Source organism: Lynx canadensis, chromosome C1 (genome assembly GCF_007474595.2).
Source record: "Lynx canadensis isolate LIC74 chromosome C1, mLynCan4.pri.v2, whole genome shotgun sequence".
In the NCBI taxonomy this organism is placed as follows: Eukaryota; Metazoa; Chordata; class Mammalia; order Carnivora; family Felidae; genus Lynx; species Lynx canadensis.
The window spans coordinates 175579001-175601514 of record NC_044310.1 but is presented as its reverse complement, the minus strand read 5'-3'; the positions used below and the strand labels follow the sequence as shown (position 1 = coordinate 175601514).

General features: G+C 38.5%; 1 protein-coding gene across 1 annotated transcript in view; it reads right to left on the bottom strand.

Moving 5' to 3' along the window:
• Positions 1–1053: 1053 nt before the first annotated feature.
• COL3A1 (collagen type III alpha 1 chain) overlaps positions 1054–22514 on the bottom strand; it is a 40180-nt gene continuing 18719 nt past the window's right edge. The window contains exons 12-51 of the mRNA XM_030326568.1: positions 22120–22164; positions 21929–21982; positions 21419–21463; positions 20795–20848; positions 20294–20392; positions 19705–19749; positions 19452–19550; positions 19199–19252; positions 19002–19109; positions 18734–18787; positions 18033–18131; positions 17668–17721; positions 17411–17509; positions 16983–17036; positions 16825–16878; positions 16440–16493; positions 15613–15666; positions 15238–15282; positions 14552–14650; positions 14357–14464; positions 14044–14097; positions 12257–12310; positions 12117–12170; positions 11368–11421; positions 10685–10792; positions 10195–10248; positions 9915–9968; positions 9578–9739; positions 9352–9459; positions 8321–8428; positions 7117–7170; positions 6914–7021; positions 6426–6479; positions 5937–6044; positions 5584–5637; positions 5380–5487; positions 4220–4517; positions 2962–3149; positions 2229–2471; positions 1054–1475 (exon numbers count right to left, since the gene is read on the bottom strand). Coding sequence (XP_030182428.1) covers positions 1329–1475; positions 2229–2471; positions 2962–3149; positions 4220–4517; positions 5380–5487; positions 5584–5637; positions 5937–6044; positions 6426–6479; positions 6914–7021; positions 7117–7170; positions 8321–8428; positions 9352–9459; positions 9578–9739; positions 9915–9968; positions 10195–10248; positions 10685–10792; positions 11368–11421; positions 12117–12170; positions 12257–12310; positions 14044–14097; positions 14357–14464; positions 14552–14650; positions 15238–15282; positions 15613–15666; positions 16440–16493; positions 16825–16878; positions 16983–17036; positions 17411–17509; positions 17668–17721; positions 18033–18131; positions 18734–18787; positions 19002–19109; positions 19199–19252; positions 19452–19550; positions 19705–19749; positions 20294–20392; positions 20795–20848; positions 21419–21463; positions 21929–21982; positions 22120–22164 — 3549 coding nt within the window. The 3' untranslated portion in view covers positions 1054–1328. The remainder of the gene's footprint in view (positions 1476–2228; positions 2472–2961; positions 3150–4219; positions 4518–5379; positions 5488–5583; positions 5638–5936; positions 6045–6425; positions 6480–6913; positions 7022–7116; positions 7171–8320; positions 8429–9351; positions 9460–9577; positions 9740–9914; positions 9969–10194; positions 10249–10684; positions 10793–11367; positions 11422–12116; positions 12171–12256; positions 12311–14043; positions 14098–14356; positions 14465–14551; positions 14651–15237; positions 15283–15612; positions 15667–16439; positions 16494–16824; positions 16879–16982; positions 17037–17410; positions 17510–17667; positions 17722–18032; positions 18132–18733; positions 18788–19001; positions 19110–19198; positions 19253–19451; positions 19551–19704; positions 19750–20293; positions 20393–20794; positions 20849–21418; positions 21464–21928; positions 21983–22119; positions 22165–22514) is intronic.

Sequence of the window (22514 nt, the reverse complement as noted above, 5' to 3'; positions counted from 1 at the left end):
TTTCTTCCGCTAAATTACCAGCATCTTCCTTCTTGATTACTCCCACTTTGGGAACCGTCGAATTTACAATGTTATTATTTCCAAGGATGACTCAAATAGAACATCCTCAGTTTTCAATATGCCCCAGGAGTTTCACTGATGTAAAAATCTGATGTAAAAATCTGCGAGATTCCCCACTGAGCATTCTCTCTCTTCTGAACAGAGATTATTATCTCATATTCCTGAGCTCGTTACATTATTAAGCTAGAGAGTTAGAATTCAATATGCCTTTTTTCAAGTATGCTTAAAGAATTCAATATGCTCCAGAGTTCATGAGTGTACACATGCATTTCTTGTAGCTATGAAAAGTGACAAAAACCAGGAGTGTTTTATTATGATATTTTATTATGGGTGTCTGTAAGAAAAAAAGATCAACAACCACATACAAGTTTACAAAGTTAAGTTTCAACACATTCTCTGTGTTACTGTGACAACAGCAGCCTCATTTGTTTCTTGTTGTTGACTTTTACAGGATCAAGGGAGAGAGTCCTCTGAAGTGACACGTCAATAAATCTTTTTGACAGGAGACATGTACAGATGGTGTGCATTTATGTTTTGAAGGCAAGGCAACAACTCTGACCTAGAGTTTTTAAAGTGAAAGTACATTAGCACCATAATATGTGTCTTCAAAGCCTTCCCAAATATCAGTAATCTTGATCGTTTCAGCAATGACAAGAAAAGAGAAAAGCACCTTTAAAAGCAGTTGGTATCCAAGATTCAAATGTGGATTTTAAAATATTTCTTTAAATTCTTATGCTATACTTTTTTCTTATGCTATCACTTTTTTGGGAAGTGAATGAATGAAATTCATAAGTTTTGCCGGTTTATATAATTTTTCTCGTCTTCCGGGACTTCTAGAATTCATCTGTATTTCTGACCAGGTTGAGGTAGTTGAAACAGGGAGGTCTTTCCTAATTTCATGTTTGACTATTTCAGAAAGAAAGGTTATCTTTTAATGGTAAGCCTAGTCATTGCTCTGCAAATGGGCTAGGATTCAAAGAATGTAACACAGTGTTATTTTAAGAGTGTTGAAGTTTATTTATTATAGCACCATTGAGACATTTTGAAATTGGAATTGGTAAAAAAATAGAACAAAAAGCATTTGAACTGTATTTGGTGTAACAGCAAAAAAAAAAGTATCCTTTTTTGCCAAATTATACTTTTTCCAAAACTTTTGGAAATAAATAACTGGAATCGAGTTGGTCACTTGTACTGGTTGACAAGGTTAGAACGAGAGGAACACATATGGGGTGTGAATTTTTTTGCTGGGGTTTCAGATAGAGTTTGGTTTATAAAAAGCAAACGGGGCCAATGTCCACACCAAATTCTTGATCAGGACCACCAACATCATAGGGTGCAATATCTACAATAGGTAATCTCACGGCCTTGCGTGTTCGATATTCGAAGACTGTTTTGCCCCATTCCCCAGTGTGTTTCTGTAAAAAAGAGCAAAACAATGTAAGTGATTATGACATTATAATTACTCAGACACTTCCTCTGACTGACCAAGTTAAAAAAAATAGTTTGCTCTAAGGGAATTGCTAACTTGCCATGTTATCTACCATGCATATGAGACCTGTTCCATTTTAAAGCTATAATCATACGAGATAATAAACCATATTGTTCATCAAAAGCCTTATAGAACTTCAAAGAAAACCCAGCAGAGAGATCGCTACAGGCCAGTGCATTCTCAGGAGGCCTGGTTCTGTCTGGTCACAGCTACCAAGTAGATGACAGGTTTACTAGAAGTGGATAGGTCTCTCATAATGGAATTTGTAATTCTAGAAGTGTTTTCTCCCTTTGGTCATAAATGGTAAAAACAAAGAATAGATTTAAGGTTAACCTTGAAAATTGAGAAGAAAGCAGAGATTTTAGATTTGAGTCCATATGAGGGCTATTATGCAGAATGTATAGTAAGCATCCAGATTATCTGATAAAGTTTATGTTATGGATTTAAATTTCAATTGCTTTCATTTCAACTGATTTCACCTGGAGGTTGGGAAGATATATTTTTTTTTGTGTAGTATTGAACATTCCCTGCAACGAATCAGTAGATTCTATGTGACTTGCACCAAATGCTATCTTTTGTTCACCCTCATTATTTTCCTTTCTGCTTTTCAAAATAGCATGATTAAACTAAAAATGCTGAGATCATTGTGACCCTTGCTTATAAAAGTGTTATTACTTACAGTGCAACCATCCTCCAGAACTGTGTATGTGAATTTGCTATTCCCTTCAGCCTTGAATTCACCTTCATTTGAACCCATCAGCCTCAGGGCTTTCTTTACATTCCCACTGGCCTGATCCATGTATGCAATGCTATTCTTGCAGTGATACGTGATGTTTTGGGAGGCCCGGCTGGAGAGAAGTCGGAGGAATGCCAGCTGGACATCGAGGACATCTTCAGGAAGGTCGGGATTGCCATAGCTAAACTGTGGAAGGTAACAAACAAAACTGCTTGAATATCTTAGTTGCAACCATATTTCCTAAGGGATTCATGCAGTATAATATGGTGATTATAATGTAGGTTATTCGTATATTTTATGAATGAATATTTTATATACAAATATGTTTTATTGCATGTATAACATATAACGCTAGAGTAAAAAAGGTGTTAAGAATTGAAAGAAAGGGGGTTGCATACAAGAACAAGGAATCTACTCCTAAAATCATTGTTGCACTATATGCTAACTAATTTGGATGTAACTTTAAAAAAATAAAATTAAAGTAAAAAAAATAATTCAGTCTAACCTAGCTTTGGGAGAGAAGTTATAAAAGTTATAAAATTAGTCACCTGAATACATAAAATCATTTGGGCTCTTCTATTTATTAACTAACTTAGCTTTGTGATAAACAAGTAGATGGAACCAGAAAAGTCAGGTAAGTAGGAATGATTTAGTTAAAAAAAATATCCTCTGTTACCTGAAAACCACCATCCATGGTTTCTCCAAACCAAACATGTTTCTTCTCAGCACCAGAATCTATCCACCAGTTCTTACGTGGAACATTCACAGGACTGGCATTTATGCATGTTTCCCCAGTTTCCATATTACAGAATACTTTAATAGCATCCAACTTGCAGCCTTGGTTAGGATCAATCCAATATTCTCCTGAATAGTCACACACACACACACACACACACACACAAAAGAATGGGAATTGGTTATAAAATCCAGTAATGAAGTTTGGGCCAGAATGATTTTGTTTGTTTACCTGGTAAGGCATGCAAAATGTTACCTGCTAATGCATTCGTATTTTATAGTACAATATAATATAGAAACTTTTAGATTGAAATTCTTGAGGTAAAGAGTTAGCTATGATAATTAAAAAGCACTGATGTACAATATAGCATCTTGATATTGAAAAATAATGATATAGTAAGCCAAGACATTTTGATTGGTATTTTGTATTTATTGAACTCTCTCCCTCTCTTTTAAGATGATTATCTATTTAATGTGGGTTTACTAACTAATGTAAGCTTTTGGTCTAATCTAGATCTTTGCCAGTAGGTTTAACCCACTGATGGTTAGTCTCTATTTTAAGTAATTTTCAGAAATGACTCCTAACAAAGACAATGTTCCATTGCCGAGATACTTGAAAGCCTGAAATAATCTTTGCCTCTCAGAAAGAATTAACCCAATATATGCAAAACCTTACAATATTACAATATTTGATTTTATTTTATATAAGTCTGAGATTTTTCATTTCATTGTTTCTTAATATGAAAAATCTAGATTTAATCTAATAGTTAGATTTATTAAAAATTAATTGCATTAAATAAATACTGCAAAAATTAAATTGCAAATGATGTCTGTTATCAAGTTATATAAATTTTATCCTGAAAACACTGTGATATATGTTGCTTTATCATTCAAATAACTTTGGAATGATATGGAAACATACCAAACTATGACTTATATTAAAATTTCTGCAAAACTGTCTTTAAATTTTCCCACGTTTGGAATATTTTGAAGGCATTTATGTTACAGCCAAAGTACACCTTCAGTTTCTATTTTCTTAAAATATCAAGCAGTTTCAATTCAACTAACATTCTTTAAGTACTGTTTTGGCTATAACATTTTTTCTATTTTCAGTGAAAGTTTTCTTTTCCCCCAATTCTAATATAAGCAGCTTTCTCTGGAGTCCTGTTGCCATGAATACAAAAGACTCCCCAACATACCACTCTGGAGTTCAGGATGGCAGAACTTCAGGTCTCGGCAGTTCCGAGCAGGGTGTTTACGGGACCCATCAGGACTAATGAGGCTCTCTATCTGTCCATTGACTGATTTGAGTGAGGTCATAATCTCCTCGGTGTTGATTTTGAAATCCATTGGTTCATCTCCATAATATGGGGCAAATCCGCCAGCTTTTTCACCTCCAATACCAGCGAAGGCAACACCCCCACCAGCACCACAGCATGGACCAGGGGCACCAGGAGGTCCAGGAGGACCCGGTTGTCCTGGGTGACCTGGGGAGCCCTAGGATGGGTAAGAACAGGCATCATTGAGGTGTACTTGGTCTTTGCTGAAAGAACATGTTGTTAGGCCAATAAAATGCATTAAAAACAGTCATGTTATGTCATCAAAATTATTTTAAGAAAGATTTATTTGAGTTGTTTTATAATCAAATGATAACCGAATTATAATACATTCAATTTGTTGTCATGAAATTTATTGTGCTCCCCTGTATACGAATCAGTGGAGTTAGAGCACAAATTTTACTCTATCATGTTTCCTTCTGAATAAATGATGTAAACAACTCTAATTCTGACATGACAGAGGAAATATGACCAGGAACCTAGATTCTGCCCCCGGATTTGTCATTAACTTTGTGTCTTTGGGCTGATGACTTATTTGCGTTTCAATTACCACATGTGTTAACTTGGGGGGATAAGGGTTTCATTCCACTTATGCCAAAGACGTAAGATAGGAAGGCAGTAGGAATGACGGTACCAGTAGCAAAACAGGAGTCATGGCAGCTGTTTGAGAAGTGAGATGTACCACACGCTTGCAAATTATTATGATTATCGTGATTGTGAGATCTCTAGTGTGAAATCAACACTGGCAGAGTTCATTTGGTTACTTGGGCTTTTGCCTTTATTCTGATACAACTGCTCTCCGATCAAACTGCAAAAAGGTTTTTTCTCTTGTGGCTATCGTGTGCTGGAGAAAGTCTTAATGCGGTAGAGAATGTCTTAAAGCCATTGCTCATTTTCTAAATTAAACTGGATGCTTACATTGTGTTTAACTCACTCTCTCAGTTTTAAAGTCTTGCAAAGTGTTTCTGAAAATATGAAGATTGCAGCACATTAAATGGACATATTTGTAAGAGATGTCTTACCTCAGATCCTCTTTCACCTCTGTTACCTCGAGGCCCCGGGGGTCCAATGGGACCTGGATGTCCACTTGTTCCATCTTTGCCGGGGGGCCCACTGGGTCCAACAGGTCCCTAAAAAATGTCATGATATCACAGTGCTAGAATATCTTTCTCCAGTGCTAACATTTTAAAGACACTGATTTTCCAATATCATTCTGTGGCACTTACTCTGGGGCCTGCGGGTCCTGGACTACCAACTGCACCTTGGTGACCAGCAGGACCCTGCAAGGAAGAGAAGGGTGGATATAAATGAAGACTTCTGAAAGACTTATGAAACTGTACACTCACGATCAAATCAAGAAACATGGGGATCATGGTGGAATATGATTTTCTCTTTCCTTAATCTCCCCACTGTCTCACGCCAACTACTATTTCAGATAAGCCCTTGAACCCTTTCTCACCTCTCTGTTAGCATCTTCTCTTAAAGATGGGCATTTTTTTACTTTCGGTCTCTACCATTTGCCTATCTCATCAGTTAACACACACCGAAGGGGATTTTCTAACAAAATGGATGCACTTACTGGAGCACCTGGGGCTCCTGGATTACCAGGGAATCCTCGATGTCCTTTGATGCCATTAGAACCACGTTCACCTGTTTCACCTTTGTCACCACGTGGGCCTTGGGGACCCTTTACAAACACATTTCAAATTAAGGTCATAAACACACATACATATTAGTAAAACAAAACAGAATTTATAGCAATTAAGTCTATTTGATGACATTCTATTAGCTACAGATCCCATCGACACTGCATACATGCAACAATAAAGATTGTTCTTGTAACTTTCATTTCTGGATGGATAATGGCATGAAACTCCAGTGTCTGATATATAAGTCCTTGGCCCCAAGAAACTTTTAGATCCTGAACTGCTTTCTGTATCATGAAAGGAAACTTAAAATTCTGTCCCATAGTGGCGTGTTTTGTCATCTCCTTTTCTGAACAGGCTGGAAAATAGAACACTTCTTATACCGTGGAATGAGTTAAAAAACAAAAACAAAAACAACTCACAGGAGCACCTCGGGAGCCAGCAGGACCTGGAGCCCCAGAAGGACCAGCAGGGCCCTGAAATAAAACCAAACACACAGGGAATTGTTTATTAATTGATATAGGTTTGTTTCCTTTAAAAGTGAATAGTTTCACAGTGATGGAAGAATAGTATGCACACTAGCATTGAAAGTTAGTGCCATTTTCTCCTTCAAAGAGCTTTCCCTATGTATATCTTTACCAAGGGCTCCAAACAGGAAATCCAAGAAAGGCTTGTTAATTCAGCCTTGCATTCACCCAGTGAATATACAATTGGTCTGATTAAAGCTGCTTTGAATTTACTAATGAATTCCTCATTGACTACTGCCAGAAACTTATCAGACACCTTTATTACCACAGTTACCTAAGGAACAACTAGGATAAAAACTGAAATGAATGATAGTAGGTCGTTTGGTTGGCAGATCTGGAGGAAAGGCGGTAAGCAAAGAAAGAGAGTGCTCATTAGAACTCACGGTTTCTCCTCTGTCACCATTCTTTCCAGCCGGACCGACGGGGCCAGGTGGGCCTGGATGACCAGGAGCACCAGGAGGACCAGGAGAGCCATTTTCTCCACGGTCACCCTGAGGACAAATTCACAGACCCCAAATAAATATGATCAGTAGTTATTGCTTTAAGTACACGAACTTGGATTACCTGGGTTATGGGTTTATTATACCTTGCCACCAGGAGCTCCATCTCGGCCTGGCAGACCATCTGATCCTGGGTTTCCCTGATTTAAAAAAAAAAACAAAAAAAGGAGAAAAGAAATCAAACTCTTTGGAACCATTCAAATACTATCCAAGCCATGTATTCTCAATGGTAGCAACAGCATCCAAAGAGCATAAAAACTAGTTCCCAGCAGGGTGCTTGGGTGGCTCAGTCGGTTAAGTGGTCCTCTTCGACTCAGGTCATGATCTCAAGGTCCATGAGTTCATCCCCACACCGAGCTCTGTGCTGACAGCTCAGAGCCTGGACCCTGCTTCGGATTCTGTGTCTCCCTCTCTCTCTGCCACTCCCCCGCTCACCCTCTTTCTCTCTGTGTCTCTCAAGACTGAATAAACAGTAAAAAAAATTTGTTTTAAACCTGGTTCTTGCTTAGGACTGAAAAATCTTAGATATTCCAATGGCTATGATGCTTCAAAGGGTCACAATGTGTAAATAGATAAGCAGTATACCTATGTCACTAAAATTTCACAGATGAGAAGGGGAGAAGTGATTAGGGAAAAAAATGTCTAAAAGGGATCCCTAGGAAAGAGATAATAGAGAAAGCTTGAGAAGCTGATGTACCTGTGTGGCTCAGTCGGTTAAATATCTGACTTTTGATTGTAGCTCAGGTCATGATCCCATGGTTTGTGAGTTCAAGCCCTGCATCAGGCTCTGCGCTGACAAGTGCAGAGCTTGCTTGGGATTCTCTCTCTCACTTTCTCTCTCTGTCCCTCCTCACTCACATTCTCTCACTCTCTCTCTCTCTTTCTCTCAAAATAAATAAATTGTTTTTAAAAAGCTTGAGAAATAGTAATTTAAGCTGATAATGGAAATCTACAATTTAAGAAGAACCTTAATCACGGATAACACACAGCACGTTTTCACACAGGAGGGATGCTGTAAATTGGGGTCTCCCCATCCTCAACTTGTTTCTTTATTTGGCTAGCATTCATATGCTTCTACATTAATGATCATTCATCAGGTAAATATTAATGAACAGGAGCATTTAAGATTATTCTAAATTGTAATAGAAAGGTTATATTGTTATTAAGGAAAGGAGAACTCTGGAATTTGGCAATATTTACACTCTTAGACATTAAGGCACAATTCGACCCTTGCTTAAATAGATTGCCAAATACTATCTGGATAATTGGATATCTACTAAGAGCACTTACATCCCTTCCAGGTTCACCAGCTGCACCAGCCAGACCAGGAAGACCTTGGGGTCCAGGAGCACCACGTTCTCCATTGTGCCCAGGAGATCCTGGTTTCCCACTTTCACCCTGTGCACAAAGAAATCAAAGACATTTTGTTTTCTTATTTTATCTTAAGCAATCGATCAATATAATGTTATGAGATGTCCTTATTTTTCAAGGAAAAACTTTGTTTTATTAAAATTCTATTGATTTTTTTCCTAAAACTATCCCCACCATTGAGGAAAAGCTGTAGGGAAGCAAGTTTCCTGCATTTTCCACATTGCGCAGTGACTCTGGATACCAAACAGCTAAGTAATTACATGGTTATATTATTCAGAATACATCCCAATATGAGATGTATAAATAGACATAACCATTGTAAGAAAAAAATAATGATTAACCATCATGAAATTATAGGTTTATAACAACCATTAGAATTAGGGTATTTTGGACATTTGCTCTATTTAAAGAATATACATTTATCAGATATGTTCTTATAAATTGAATCCACTTAAATGTTATATCTGAACTTCATTACAATATTATATGACATTTTACTTAAAGAGGCACTCAAAGTGTCAAAATGTGAGCCCTAATAATACTGAATTATATTACCCCATTTTTAAATGGGTATTTAAGATGCTAAGCACTAGGAGTGCAAAATAAATTGAGTTGATGGAAAAATGGTATTAATTAAAGGCTTTCATAGATCTATAAACTATTTCCCTCTTCAAAACTGACAGTCAGCAAATGAAAGAATGCTCACAAATCTGATAGAAGTATTTAAGATGGCAAGATATTTTCTGTGATATCAACTTATTTGTGTTTACGTTCAAGGCTGCCCTATGATGTGTGTTGTTTTTGTGTTCTGCAGCCTTTTAATAATATGAAAAGATCAAGAATTTGCTTCTATGAGAGGAAAATTTGCTCATTACATACTTATTATGGTTAAGCGTTCTCCAAAGGCTACCAAAGGAAACCAGAGTTGCGTGAGAGATGGCCACACTCACCTTGACGCCCTGCGGGCCTGGGCTTCCCCTGGGACCTGGTATGCCTGGTGGTCCTGCAAGACCCCTCGCTCCCGTAATCCCGGCAATGCCAAGTGGGCCTGGAGCTCCCTGTTGAGCAAATAATAAAGCCTTAGTTCTTTGTGTGACTATGTTTTCCTCTACTGAATTCGTCATTACAAAGAAAACAGTATTTTCAATCAAGAAAGTATTTCGTTAAACCACTCACCGGGGGGCCCTGGGCGCCAGGAGATCCCTTCTCACCAGGCTGGCCAGCATCACCTTTGGGTCCAGACACTCCAGGGCTTCCAGGAGCACCACTGCTACCAGGTGGACCAGGGGGCCCATCCTTGCCTGGAGCACCACTGGAGCCTGGGGGGCCTGGGTTCCCCTACAAAGAAAATTTTGAAACTTGAGTATTTTCTAATGAAAAAGTGGATTTGTCTTCCCTCTCACATTTTATATGGGACTTAATACAGAAAAGTTGCAAAGGGTAGGTTTCTCATTCTGGGCATATATGAATGTTCTTCATGGAATAAAGAAAAAATATTTTAAAAAATACTTACATTATTACCAGGAGGACCAGGAGGACCACGACCACCGGGGAAGCCAGCAGCACCCTGGGAAATGAGAATATGTTTGTGAATTTCAGAAGTTAAGGAGAATGACTAACAAACTGCTAAAAACAAATATCAAGTGTGAGAAACGTGCTAGGTTCTGCATTATAGTTTTTACACCCTCTACAGGGATCTAGTGCTTTCAATGCAGTTTTTATACAGATTGATATTAATTCTTGCTTTTCAATAAGAGTTTAGAGAATGCCAGTTTAAGAGAATCAATACTTACGGGACCACCAGGACTGCCACGTTCACCTTTGACACCCTGGGGACCAGGGGGACCCTATATAGAATAGAGGTAGACACGGTTGATCAGAATAGCACCAAAATCAAAATTTCACAGAAGCATTAGGTCTTTGAAAAACACTAACTCTACTTATAATGATAATCATTTTGCAGCGTGAACCCGTATCAAATCATTGTGTGGTACACCTTAAACTGGCACACTGCTATTTGTCAATTATATCTAAATAAAACTGTGGAAAAAAGCTACAGCAGACCTACAAATGAACAAACAAACGCAAATCAACAAGACAGTAACCACGAGGTGGTTAAAGCAACTTGATTGAGGCTGTTGGAGCCAAGCTTCAAACTCCGAACTATATTCCAAGGAAGACTCTAAGCTTGTCACCATGAGAATCTCCTTCAGTACAAAGTATTAGACTATCCAGGAACCCGAGGGCTTTCTATTCAAAAGCTCACTGAAGGAGAATACTCACAGCGGGCCCAGAACCTCCGGGGGGCCCTGCGACTCCAGGGGGGCCTCCTTCACCTTTCTCACCAGGAGCACCTCTTTCTCCTTTAGCACCGGGCTCACCATTCTGTCCCTGCATTCAGAAATGACAAGCATTTGTGAGCTGACACCCTTCACAATACACTTGGCCTATCATACTCTTTCTTCAGAAAATAGAATTGGAAGAGATGGTGAAATAGAATTGGAAGAGAAGGTTTTTTGAAGACATGGCAAAACAAAGCCGATCAAAATACTTCCATGATAAAAGTATCAAGAAAATGTTAAGATGTATGTTATTTGTCCTAAGGGAGAAAGTCTTTCCAACGATTATGCTTTATAAATAAGCACCCCTAAATTCATTTGAGAAAGATAAGGTTTAGAGCGAATTTTAATTAGTATCATTTTATAATAGAATAACTTTAAAAATTTTCAGAGTGTTTTAAAATCTAGGGTATCTTGGGAGCCTCCTTGATGAGGCATAAAGGCAGGGAAGGTATTTTTATCTCCATCTTTTAAAGAGTATGAATGAAGTAAAAAACAAAAAGGGGTGGGCAAAATAACGCTATAGGGAAGGACCAGCTGAGGCTTGACTAGAATCCAGATTCAAACGTGTGTTTTCCAGCAAGAGAGTGATTCTGGGCTGTGTGACTCATATGCGTTCATACTTACAGGAGCACCAGGGAAGCCAGCAGGTCCTGGAGGCCCATGTTCACCTCTCTCACCCTGAAGTGAAAAATATTCTCATTGGTCACAGTGAAGACATCTTTCCAAAGGGACAATGCTATATCACCCTCTGTATCACCTTTTCTTTCCTTCAAGCAGGAAGTATGCCAAGCTAGCTGACATGGTTTAACTTGTGAAGACTTTTCCATTTCTCAACAACATTAGGAGTGGACAACACCAAAACCTTGGATTCTTTCTGCCTCTGATTGTTCTACTATTTGCAAGAAAAGTAATTTGAGAATTTTGAGGTGCAATCACAGAACTTCTAAACAATGGAAGTATTTAAAAATGTAGTAAAAGAGTTAATGATAAATCGATTAATCACTTAAAACCATTTAGTATATATCTGTCCTGAGTTGCAAACTGTGAAGGTAGAGAATTTTAGATCTAGAAGGTGCCTCAGGCAACAATCCCGTAGGCTTGAGAAATACTTATTTACAAACGTTATATTACTTGTGAGTTTTTTATATTTTTTCCAGGATTATTTCGGAGAGAAAGTGTGATTTAAAACTGTCTCTTGTGAATTTTAGATTTAAGGACTTTGGCCTTCCTTGGCACGTCGTATGATTCCTAAGAAAACGGTATCCCGCCGTTGAGATTCAGCGGCCCGGGCAGAATTGCCAAAGAAGCAAGCCCGCACAGCCGCCTGCCCGTGTGGGGTTAACAAGCACACCGAAGATGCCTTTAACACTTACGGGGCCACCACGAGGACCAGCTATACCCGGAAGCCCAGGGGCACCACCTTCACCCTGGAAACAAGAGGGAAAAAGGATTGCCTTGCATCCAAAAAGCCGAGGATATTTTCTTTTTGTTTCTAGGAAGTATTAAGTGTTACCTTATCTCCAGGCTGGCCAGCTGGGCCAGGAGGACCAATGGGACCAGTAGGACCCTGGAGAAAATAGAAATACATTTTTAATTTTAAAGATGAAAAGCATCCTTTTTCCTGTTAATCAAACAGAGAGAATACAGACATAACATTCATCTACCGAACTAGATAGTAGGACTTTTTTTATGACTCCAATGATATGCTTCACTTGGAGTGTAAATACTGCAGACCTTAATAAATATAAGATTCTCTGGAGATGCCTCTAAAAGACTGTAAGATTCAGTGACCATTTATTGATTCATTTTTCTTTCCACTGCAGAAGATAAATGATGTGCTGTAAGATCTTACAGTAATCTCTTTTTAAAATTAAGGTACATTGCCTTATACAACTGCTTGATAATCCAAAATGTTTAATTTAACTACGCAGAGTATCAATACACATATTAAAGTTTTCAGATTGACATTTTCAAATATTGAAGTTTTACTCATGTTACATAAATGAGACACTAGTTTTTTCTTAATTGGATGATGGTTTACCCAAGTCTATTAAAAGTGAAATTTTTATGAACTTCTTTAAGGCAACTATAGTAAATGTAACATCTATGTAATGACTTAATTATCGTGCTTATTTGCTGCAGTCTTCTACAATGTGTTTGCTAATGTGAATATATTGATGGTAACTTTTTTTCATTTTGTTTGTTTTTAACCCCCATTTTGAAGTAGTTATAGATTCCTGGGAGGTTGCAAAAGAATTTACAGGAAAATCCTGTGCACTTGTCTCCCAGCATCTCTCAATGTTAACATCTTACACAATCATCATACAATATCAAAACCAAGAAACTGATGTTGGTATGATCTATAGAGCTTATTCGGGTTTCAGCAGTTTTTTTTTTTTAATGTTTTATTTATTTGTGTGTGAGAGAGAGAGACAGATCATGAGCGAGGGAGGGGCAGAGAGAGAGCGGGACACAGAATCTGAAGCAGGCTCCAGGCTCTGAGCTGTCAGCACAGAGTCTGACGCAGGGCTCAAACCCACAAGTGGTGAGATCATGACCTGAGCTGAAGTCGGACGCTCAACCGGCTGAGCCACCCAGGCGCCCCCAGGTTTCAGCAGTTTTATATGCACTCACTTGTGAGGGTGGGTGTGCCTAAGCTCTACACAACTTTATGAAGTGCAGCCTTATACGACTACCACCATAATCAAGATACTCAAACGTACCATCACTGCAAAACTCCCTCACATCACCTCTTTTAGTCACACCCATCTTCCTCTCCCCTATTCTTAACTGCTGGCAATCACTAATTATGTTATTTCATTAGTGTTACATGGATGGAATCACACAGCGTGTATCCATTTGAGGTTGACTTTTTTTCACTCACCATGGTGTCCTTGAGGTCTGTATAAGTTGTTGCATGGATGACTAGTTCATTCCTTTTTATTGCTAAGTAGTATCCCATGGTATGACTATACCACAGAATTATAATTTTCATAAAATCATGAGCAGTATTGACTATCTTGGATTTTAGTGAGTCACTATGACTTTAGTTTGTAAGTAACCTTTATCACAATTTTGAGATTTTTCTATTCTCAGGTCACTATTGAACTATCAGCTAATGATAGATATAAAACAGGAATTTTAACAGTCAAGTCATTTGGGCCTTCCTAATGGCCAGAAAATGGCAAAACATGGTATAAGTTATCATGATGAGTTCTTAGAGCAAATATAGGTTGAGGAGAGGAACTATTCCTTGTCACATACGGGTAAGTCTTATTTTTCGCCAGTGCGAATACTCACCCTTGGACCATCTTTCCCTGGAGCACCATCAGTACCTGAACTGCCTGGTTCACCCTGTCAAATAAAAGCCAATGTCATCCCATTAGAAGCATCCTCAATGAAAATCTGTCAAGAAGAAGAGCAACCCTTAAGGTCTGCTGTGATGTATAGTAGGTGTTCCGATTAATAGTTGTCCTGGCAATACATCTCAATTTTCATTTACTATTAAAACGGTAACATTAGTTTTGAAAAGAGGTTACTTTACAACAATGTTTCTTTCCTTCAAACTATGAAGTCTGTTTCATGACATAATTAACAGCAGCTATGTCGGTACCTTGTCACCCTTGGGACCAGGGCCTCCAGGACCTCCTCTTTCTCCAGGCATCCCTTGCAGACCAGGAGTCCCAGCAGCGCCAGGTGGCCCAGGGGGACCAGCAGGCCCCTGAAATTAAGGGACAAATAGTAAACCAGAAGAAGGAGATCGAGTGCATTTTGTGAAATCTAGGTAAAATGAACGATGTAGAGTTACCTTTCCTCCTTCGGGACCAGGGGGGCCAGCTCCACCTCTCGGTCCAGCGGGCCCCAAGGCTCCAGGGGGCCCACGTTCACCGGGGGCACCGGAATCACCCTGTGGGAGGAAAATGGAATAGCTCTGTTAGAAAACCCAATGCTAAAAACCAAAACAAACCACCCTGAATTGTATTATTCTGATGCACACCTCTCGCTTCTTACTGTATATTTTTGAACAATATGGAAATTTTTATAGTTACAAAAAGACATTTGATCAACTGAATGAGAAATGGAAACCAGAAAAGAGTCTGTGTCAACGAGGTAACTTTGATTCCTGATCTGATGAGCTTGCTCTGAAAATGTTCTTATTATTTTATTCACAAGGGCGAATATTTAATAAAGTTTTTCTACCAAAACGGTTTTCCTCTGCAGAATCAATGCACTGGAAAGATTTTTCTTTTGCCACTTCAGGCCCTTAGTTGCTTCTGTAGCATTTATTCATGTCAGAAAATTTGATTTTCCAGATGAAGCAAATCTAATATACTAGAAATGTCTTGAGTTACCCAGAATGTATTCACCAGATATTTGCAATGTTGTGCTTCTAAAAAAAAAAAAGACCATTTCCCTTGATATACTAAAAATGAATCACTAATCAATTGCTCTATAACAGGCTGACGAAATTAGAAAGTAAATAGAGATATTTACCTTGCCTCCTGGAGTTCCAGGTGAACCAGCTTCACCCTTTGGACCCTAGAAGATTGGCATTATATGATTAGGCCTATATCAGAATGCATGTTACATGAATGTAAAAGTAAAGTACTCATTTGATTTGTTTGCATTTTGTACAATTTGTTAAATCTTGAGCTATGTAGTCTTTCTTTTATTTTATGGTAAAATTGAAACTTTCCATGTGATAGCTATGATTAAGTAATTTTTGTTTATTTTGTTAATGAATATTTAAAAGCTTAATGTTAAAACTCAGAAACCGTGGCATGAGAAAATGCAAAAGTTAATAACTGATAAATGATTATGATTTATTCTTTTGGTTTCTGAGTTTTGAAAAAAAGGCATGCAACTTACTGGTTCTCCAGGTTTTCCATTTTCTCCTGGAGGTCCACTGGTTCCTGGTAAGCCCTACAAGGGATCATATTTGTATTGTGTAATCACTTCAAACACTGCTTACAGAAAAGCTTCTCATATGTATGCTTCTGCAAGGTATTCAAAATGGTTTTAGCAATCTTTTTAAGACTAGGATATTTGTGGCTCTCAAAATTCAATGGCAGAGATGTGACAATCATATCTTCCAAACTTATGTTTATCTCCCTCTAATTTTTCCCTGCATATAAAAATGAATTAATGAGTATGGTGAAATGGATTTAGCTATGTGAACTTAAATTATGATAAAATTAAGTATAAGCATAAAGGATTATGCATACTTAGGGGCACCTGGGTGGCTCAGTCGGTTAAGCATCTGACTTTGGCTCAGGTCATGATCTCACAGTTCATGAGTTTAAGCCCCACGTTGGGGTCTGTGCTGACAGCTCAGAGCCTGGAGCCTGCTTCAGATTCTGTGTCTCCCTCTCTCTCTGCCCCTCTCCCGTCACACTCTGTCTCTCTCTCTCAAAAATAAGTAAACATTAAAAAAATATTTAAAAAAAGAATTATGCATTCTTAATTAAAAAAAATAATTCTGGAATAGACATGGAAGTTTTGCCTGTCTATTAACATTGGCTGTCATTTTATTTCAAGGTGGAAAACAGACCCACACATCTTCAGATGTATTACAATCTAGTAGTGTCACAAAAAAATAACTCAATTAGCTCAACAAAGATATAGCTCTCAAGGGAAAGTACTGAATTGTCTGGTTAAAGCAGGAGCCAAGTGATATTTAAATAGCAAGTTCTTACTTGTAATCCTTGTGGACCAGGGGGTCCTACATCTCCTTTGTCACCAGCTGGCCCCTAATGTAGAAAGATATAATGAGAAGTTCTATTACAAAATACCCTTTTATATTTAGCGGACACAGTTTTCCTTTCAACAGGCTCGTTACTTAATTTAAAACTTAATGGAGGGAAGCAGGCCAGAGTCTGCTCTGCGGAACTGATGCAAAGGAGACATGTAATCTAATATTTACTTCTAGTCCCTCAGCATTCAGCTAGCTAAGTAACCAAACTTCATAACTGCTCTGGTGAACTAGAGTGATGTAGTTAGTGTCAAAGATTATACAATTCCCGCGGTCTTTTTCCCGCCCCACTCCCACTCACTTCCTTCACCTTCTGCGAGTGAACTTACGGTAGGTCCTGGGGGGCCCTGAGGTCCAGTTTCACCATTTTTCCCAGCAGGACCCTAAAAAATCAAGCAGGGAAGAGGTCACAGAGATAATAGAACTCATAGGTTGGAGATGAATGCATCGATAGAAAGTTGGAAAGAAGTTAATGAAAGCTACATACCTGAGGGCCAGGACCTCCAGGACCACCTCGTTCTCCATTCTTGCCTGGTGCACCCTAAAGAAGTGGCCAGGTGTTAATAATTCTCAAAAAGAAATCATTCATTGTCTTGTTCCCTTTTATTTTTGATCTGCCTCTTCCACACACACATACATACATCCATAACCAAAAACAACTTTCCAGAACTTGATTTCCATAAATTTGCCACTCTTCCCCCAGAACCCCCTCCCCCCCAAAAGAAAGAAAGAAAGAAAGAAAGAAAGAAAGAAAGAAAACCCCACAAAGCTCCCTGTCTCACATGGTATTTTGATTTTCATATATTCTTCTGTGCTTTGAAGTGAAGATCATATTTTGGCCATCTCCACACTCCCATATGGAAAGTAAAAGCCTTCTGTCAAATATTTATTGAAGAAATAAAGGAAGGAACTCACATCATTTCCTTTAGGACCAGGGAAACCCATGACGCCAGGCTGACCTCGGGGACCAGATGGGCCTGGAGGACCTGGTCGGCCACTTTCTCCTTGACTTCCCTAATGAGAAAAAAATTACATTAATAGAGGTTTGATAAAGATCTCATCAAAATATACAATATACATATAAAGGCTATACAGTATACATCAAGGCTAGGCCAAACTGTGCATTCCATTATTCACTGGGCTTATAAAACGAGATGTCAAAATGTACATACGGGAGGTCCTGGTTTCCCATCACTGCCTGGTCCTCCTGGGCTTCCAGGCATGCCCTAAATTGAAGAAGTCAGTCAGTCAGGTGATTTAAAAAGGATAATTAAAAAATATATATAACCATCTGTAAAATTCTGAGATTTCATGTGCAGCCTTTTATTCGCACATATTTTTCTGCCTATAAAGTGTTTCAGTCAAGTGTTCTATTTTCCGTTTTTCTTCCATCAATTCTAACCTTAAGTTATCTTAAGAGTATTTTGCTTTGTTTTGAGGCTATAAAAGTACAGTTTGCTTTGATTTGCCTTTAATCCTTTCTTTGCCTTTCTTCTTACTAAATGGCTGTGTCAATCAAATGAGTGTTTCTCTGTACCCTTATTCCTGGACCTCCAGGGACACCATCTCGGCCAGGTTCTCCAGGAGCTCCTCTGGGCCCTGCAGGGCCTGGACCACCACGCTCCCCAGCGGGGCCCTAAGAGGTGAGATAAATCAGCAAATATGTAAAAGAACTTTTATTGACCTGGACATTGACCATATTTAGGTGTTATAACTAGAACACTTCCTTTTGTCTCTTAAAGAGAGTTGGTATGCTGCTTACATGCCCTGTGTAAAATCACTGTTATCTATTAGCTTGGATGATCATAGTGGGAATATTTGGAGGCAACTTTGATGCACATCACATGCCAGCAATATTCAGTGGGCATAGCGACATATTTCTGTGCATATAAAGTCAAATATCTTTGATGTTGTAAAGTCATATTTGTATAGCACTTCAGGGTTTTCAAAGAACTTTCAGGCATTTTAATTTCTCTTATTCTTGCAATCATACTGAAATAAATGATTCTCAGATAACCTCAAGAATTCTCATAGAAGTTAAGTGATTTGCTTTAGTTACAGAGCTAGGAGAACGGCTGAGCCGGGCTGCAATCATTGTTTTATATTGGGAATTTTTATTATTTTTAAACTCTAATATATTTCTTTCAGATATTTAGGTTTCAGTTAATGGGGAACTGTACGGAAGAATATAACTATTTGTAGTAGCAGCACTTACAAAATAGAAAATAAATTATCTACCTTTTCTCCTGGAAGGCCGTTCGCTCCAGCAGGTCCTCGGAACCCAGGAGCACCCTGGAAATAGTGACAGGCAAATGTTTCAGCCCAAAGCATTAAAAATTTTTCACAGTTTTTGAGTAGCAATATCTTCCCATATTACACAATGTTTCAAAACCAGTATTTGAGATAGAGTACTCGAGAAAAATCACGGTTGTCTCACCATGAAGGTGAAATTCTATGTGGATGATAGTGATGTTGTTCTCCTTTTAGATGTTCCTGGGAAACATACCCTTTCTCCTGCAGCTCCCGGAAGTCCATTTGCACCAGGTTCTCCAGGCGAACCATCTTTGCCGTCTTCACCTTTAGGCCCTGGGATACCTGGAGAACCAGCTTCACCCTATGAGGGGATATCACCAAAGGGATAATTTGGTTGCTCAATTTTCATCCGAAGTAAGAAATAACTAGTTCCGTTGGGGAAATACTTACACGTTCACCACGTGGCCCTGGCTCTCCTTTGGCACCGTTTTTACCAGGTTCACCCTAGTGAAACAAAATCTTGGTGTAAAAACAGGGAGAGTAGACTACAAAGTCAGCAGCAGCAACGGCTGATCCAATTATAAAACCGGGGTGAAACCAACATAAATTCAGCTGAACAAGTACAAAAAGTCTGCTGTTTGTATTTTTGTTGGGGGAGTTAAACCACACCTGTCAGGCAATGAAGGAAAAATAGGCAACTTACTGCAGCACCTCGCTGTCCAGGAGCACCATTGGTTCCAGATGGTCCAGGAGGACCCCGGGCTCCTATCAGTCCAGGAGCTCCAGGGATGCCAGCAGGACCCTAAAAATAGCCGAGGGACACTAATATTAGTCAAACTTGAACTTTCTTTTCTGAATAGCTAACTTAAACATCGCAAATGTCTTCTCATGCAAAATGCAAGGGAGGCCAATAATGTGTGTGGATGCAATAAGAGTGAGGGGTGAGGGCACCTTACCATTTCGCCTTTACCACCAGGACTACCATTGGTCCCAGGAGGGCCCTAGAGGGGAAAAATAGCATATTAAAAATAATGCAAATAGTGAATATACATTTGTAAAGTAAATATATTGGTGGGTGTTGTGCTTTATAGAGACTCGGTGATTCCTCGTGATTCCTCCAACTACAGCACAACACATAAAATGTAGGCAAAAGAATTATCATAATCTGAATAAATTAAAGATCATATGTATATGGTCTAAATTATTAAATAATATATAGAAGCAGTTTTTAATGCTGTTTCTTCTCTGAAGTTCTGTAATTGGTGATTAGTTGGGGCACATTCTTTGAAGTATCTGATAACTCGACATCCTCAACTTCACTTAGTCGTATAAACAGATAATTCATAAATTCTAGAAGAGCTTAAACCTCAAAAGACATGATTTTTTAGCACTAATCCAATCAGTATTTATCACAGTAAAGTCATTTCAGAGGACCAAGCAACATTTTTTTCTCAAAAAAATATTTTAATTGATAGCAACATTAAAACATATGGTTCCATGAAATGAGTGTAGCAACTCTTCACAATGGCTGTATTTGTTACTTACAGGAGGACCTGGAGCACCAGCGTGTCCCTGAGGTCCTGGTTCTCCTCTTTGTCCAGGGGAGCCACTTGAACCAGGAGATCCTGCAGGTCCAACTTCACCCTAGGGGATAAACCCCGAGAAGTCATTTTCTCTTGCCATTTCTAATCACTAAGCTAGTTCAAACCCATCTCCCAAAGGCTGGGGTAGCAGGACAATACACTTTATCACAAGCAAAGAATCCTGAATCACAAAGGCGGAGAAAAATGGTAACTATGTGTGTGACTATGTTATCTGCTTTCTAGAAAGAGGCTGGGGAAAGAGAAAAGAAATATCAGAATAGTTGAATGCCAGGGATAACCCTTTTTGGAATAAAAACATAAGGCTTTAAAAAACTGAATCGGTAAAAATATATCTACTTGATGGGTAACAAAGAAAATATTATTTTCAAGAAGCAATCCAATGATTTTCTGTTGTCCTCTCCAAGATCTATTTTATATTCTATTATAGAAATACTATGTTTACCTTAGCACCAGGGGAACCAGGGAATCCTGCAGTTCCAGGGGGACCAGGGGGACCCTGAAAAAAATTAAATACAATTTCAAGAGCTCTTGAGTAAACAAAATCTAACACTATACCAACTAGTAAGTAATAAGTTAGCACATACACAGCACTGAAGACAATTATGCAGACAAAATAGTATTTGTCACTCTTGGATGAATATGATGTGGAGAAACAATGTGGTAAACTAGAGAGTAAAATCTTTCTGCCACAAATTCTGTGACTTTGTGCAATTTTCTTAGCCCTCGGCTCTCGTCCTCTTGTTTATAAAATCGAGTTAACACTATTATCTGTTTCGCAGGGCCCGTTTAATTGTCATGTCCAGTACTGGCTATTAACTGACTGTGTATGCACTATACAGATGTTAGTAATTGGCCAAGTATAATAGAAAGTATCAGAATTCTATTTTTGGGTTCAGTCTCTTTACATTGTGTCTAGATTTTGTTTATGGAGTTAGTGTCAGTTTGAGTGAAATGTTTATAAACAGCGTTGAGCTTTGAGTCTACAGTTCATATTATTCCAACATTCCATACCATGTAATCTGTCATTACCCTGAGGCAACTCAGGGTTAGATCAAAAGTTACTTACTGGTTGTCCATCACTTCCGCGAGCACCATCATTACCTCGAGCCCCCTAAAAAGAGAAGTTTGTCTCAAATATCTTCTTAATTCTGAAAAGCTAGTCACAGATAATGTTCTGACTAAAATGCTGACTCCAGTGTGTTGACTTTTCCTCCAGTGTATTCAAATCTGCTTACCAATTATATATGTTTAGAGTCAAAATTTTAAAATTCTGATGCATACAGAGATGATCTGATGTGGAAGAACTGGATTCTGCATTTAACAGAACTGAATGTGAATTAATGGTTCTAACAGCATATGCAAAGATAACCCTTAAATTTTTTTTTTTCAAAAGAGAGAATAACTATAAAACCCTTGTTTGTTTTCCTACCATTAAGACTAAAATTTTACGGAGGCGTCTTTAAGTGCTATTTTATAGAAAAGATTTTCCTGAAGATTGTCACAGCCTGAAAACTTGGCTGAGACCCTTATCTGGGAATCTGGGCTGGAACTGTGCAATGTGGGTGGCTATACTCACTGCGGCTCCGGGAAGTCCTGGCCGTCCTCTTTCACCAGGAGCTCCTCTTGGACCCTATAGAATAAGACGGAAACAATGGTCGTACTTTAAACCGACCTGTGTAAGAACAGCTGGGGAAGGAGTAAGGCGAGTTTAATTTTAGATGGAGGTTAAGAAAATAAAACTGAAAATTACATGAGAAATACAATTACCATGGGTCCAGGAGCTCCGTTTTCACCAGGCAGGCCATTTTCCCCCTAGAAATATGTAAAAATATGTTACCATTTTGTAGAACAGGGAGAGCAATTTATAGTTTTATGAAGTATTATGAAGAATATTACAGAACCTAAGAAAAAGATGTATGTTTTAGCAGTATCAAACTTTTGCTAGCATTTTATTTATCATAAATCCCAGTCAGCATTTTGAAAACTTTAGGATGAAACAGAAGTAATCAATGAGTTACTCAGAGATGCACAATCATTTCTAATCTAGACAGTTCAGGTTATCTGCTTTAATGGAAGCTTGAACAGACCATCTGAACTAGTCACTGTTATTCAGCTCCTAAAATACAAAATTCAGGTAAATTTCAGAAAAAGTTTACCCCAAA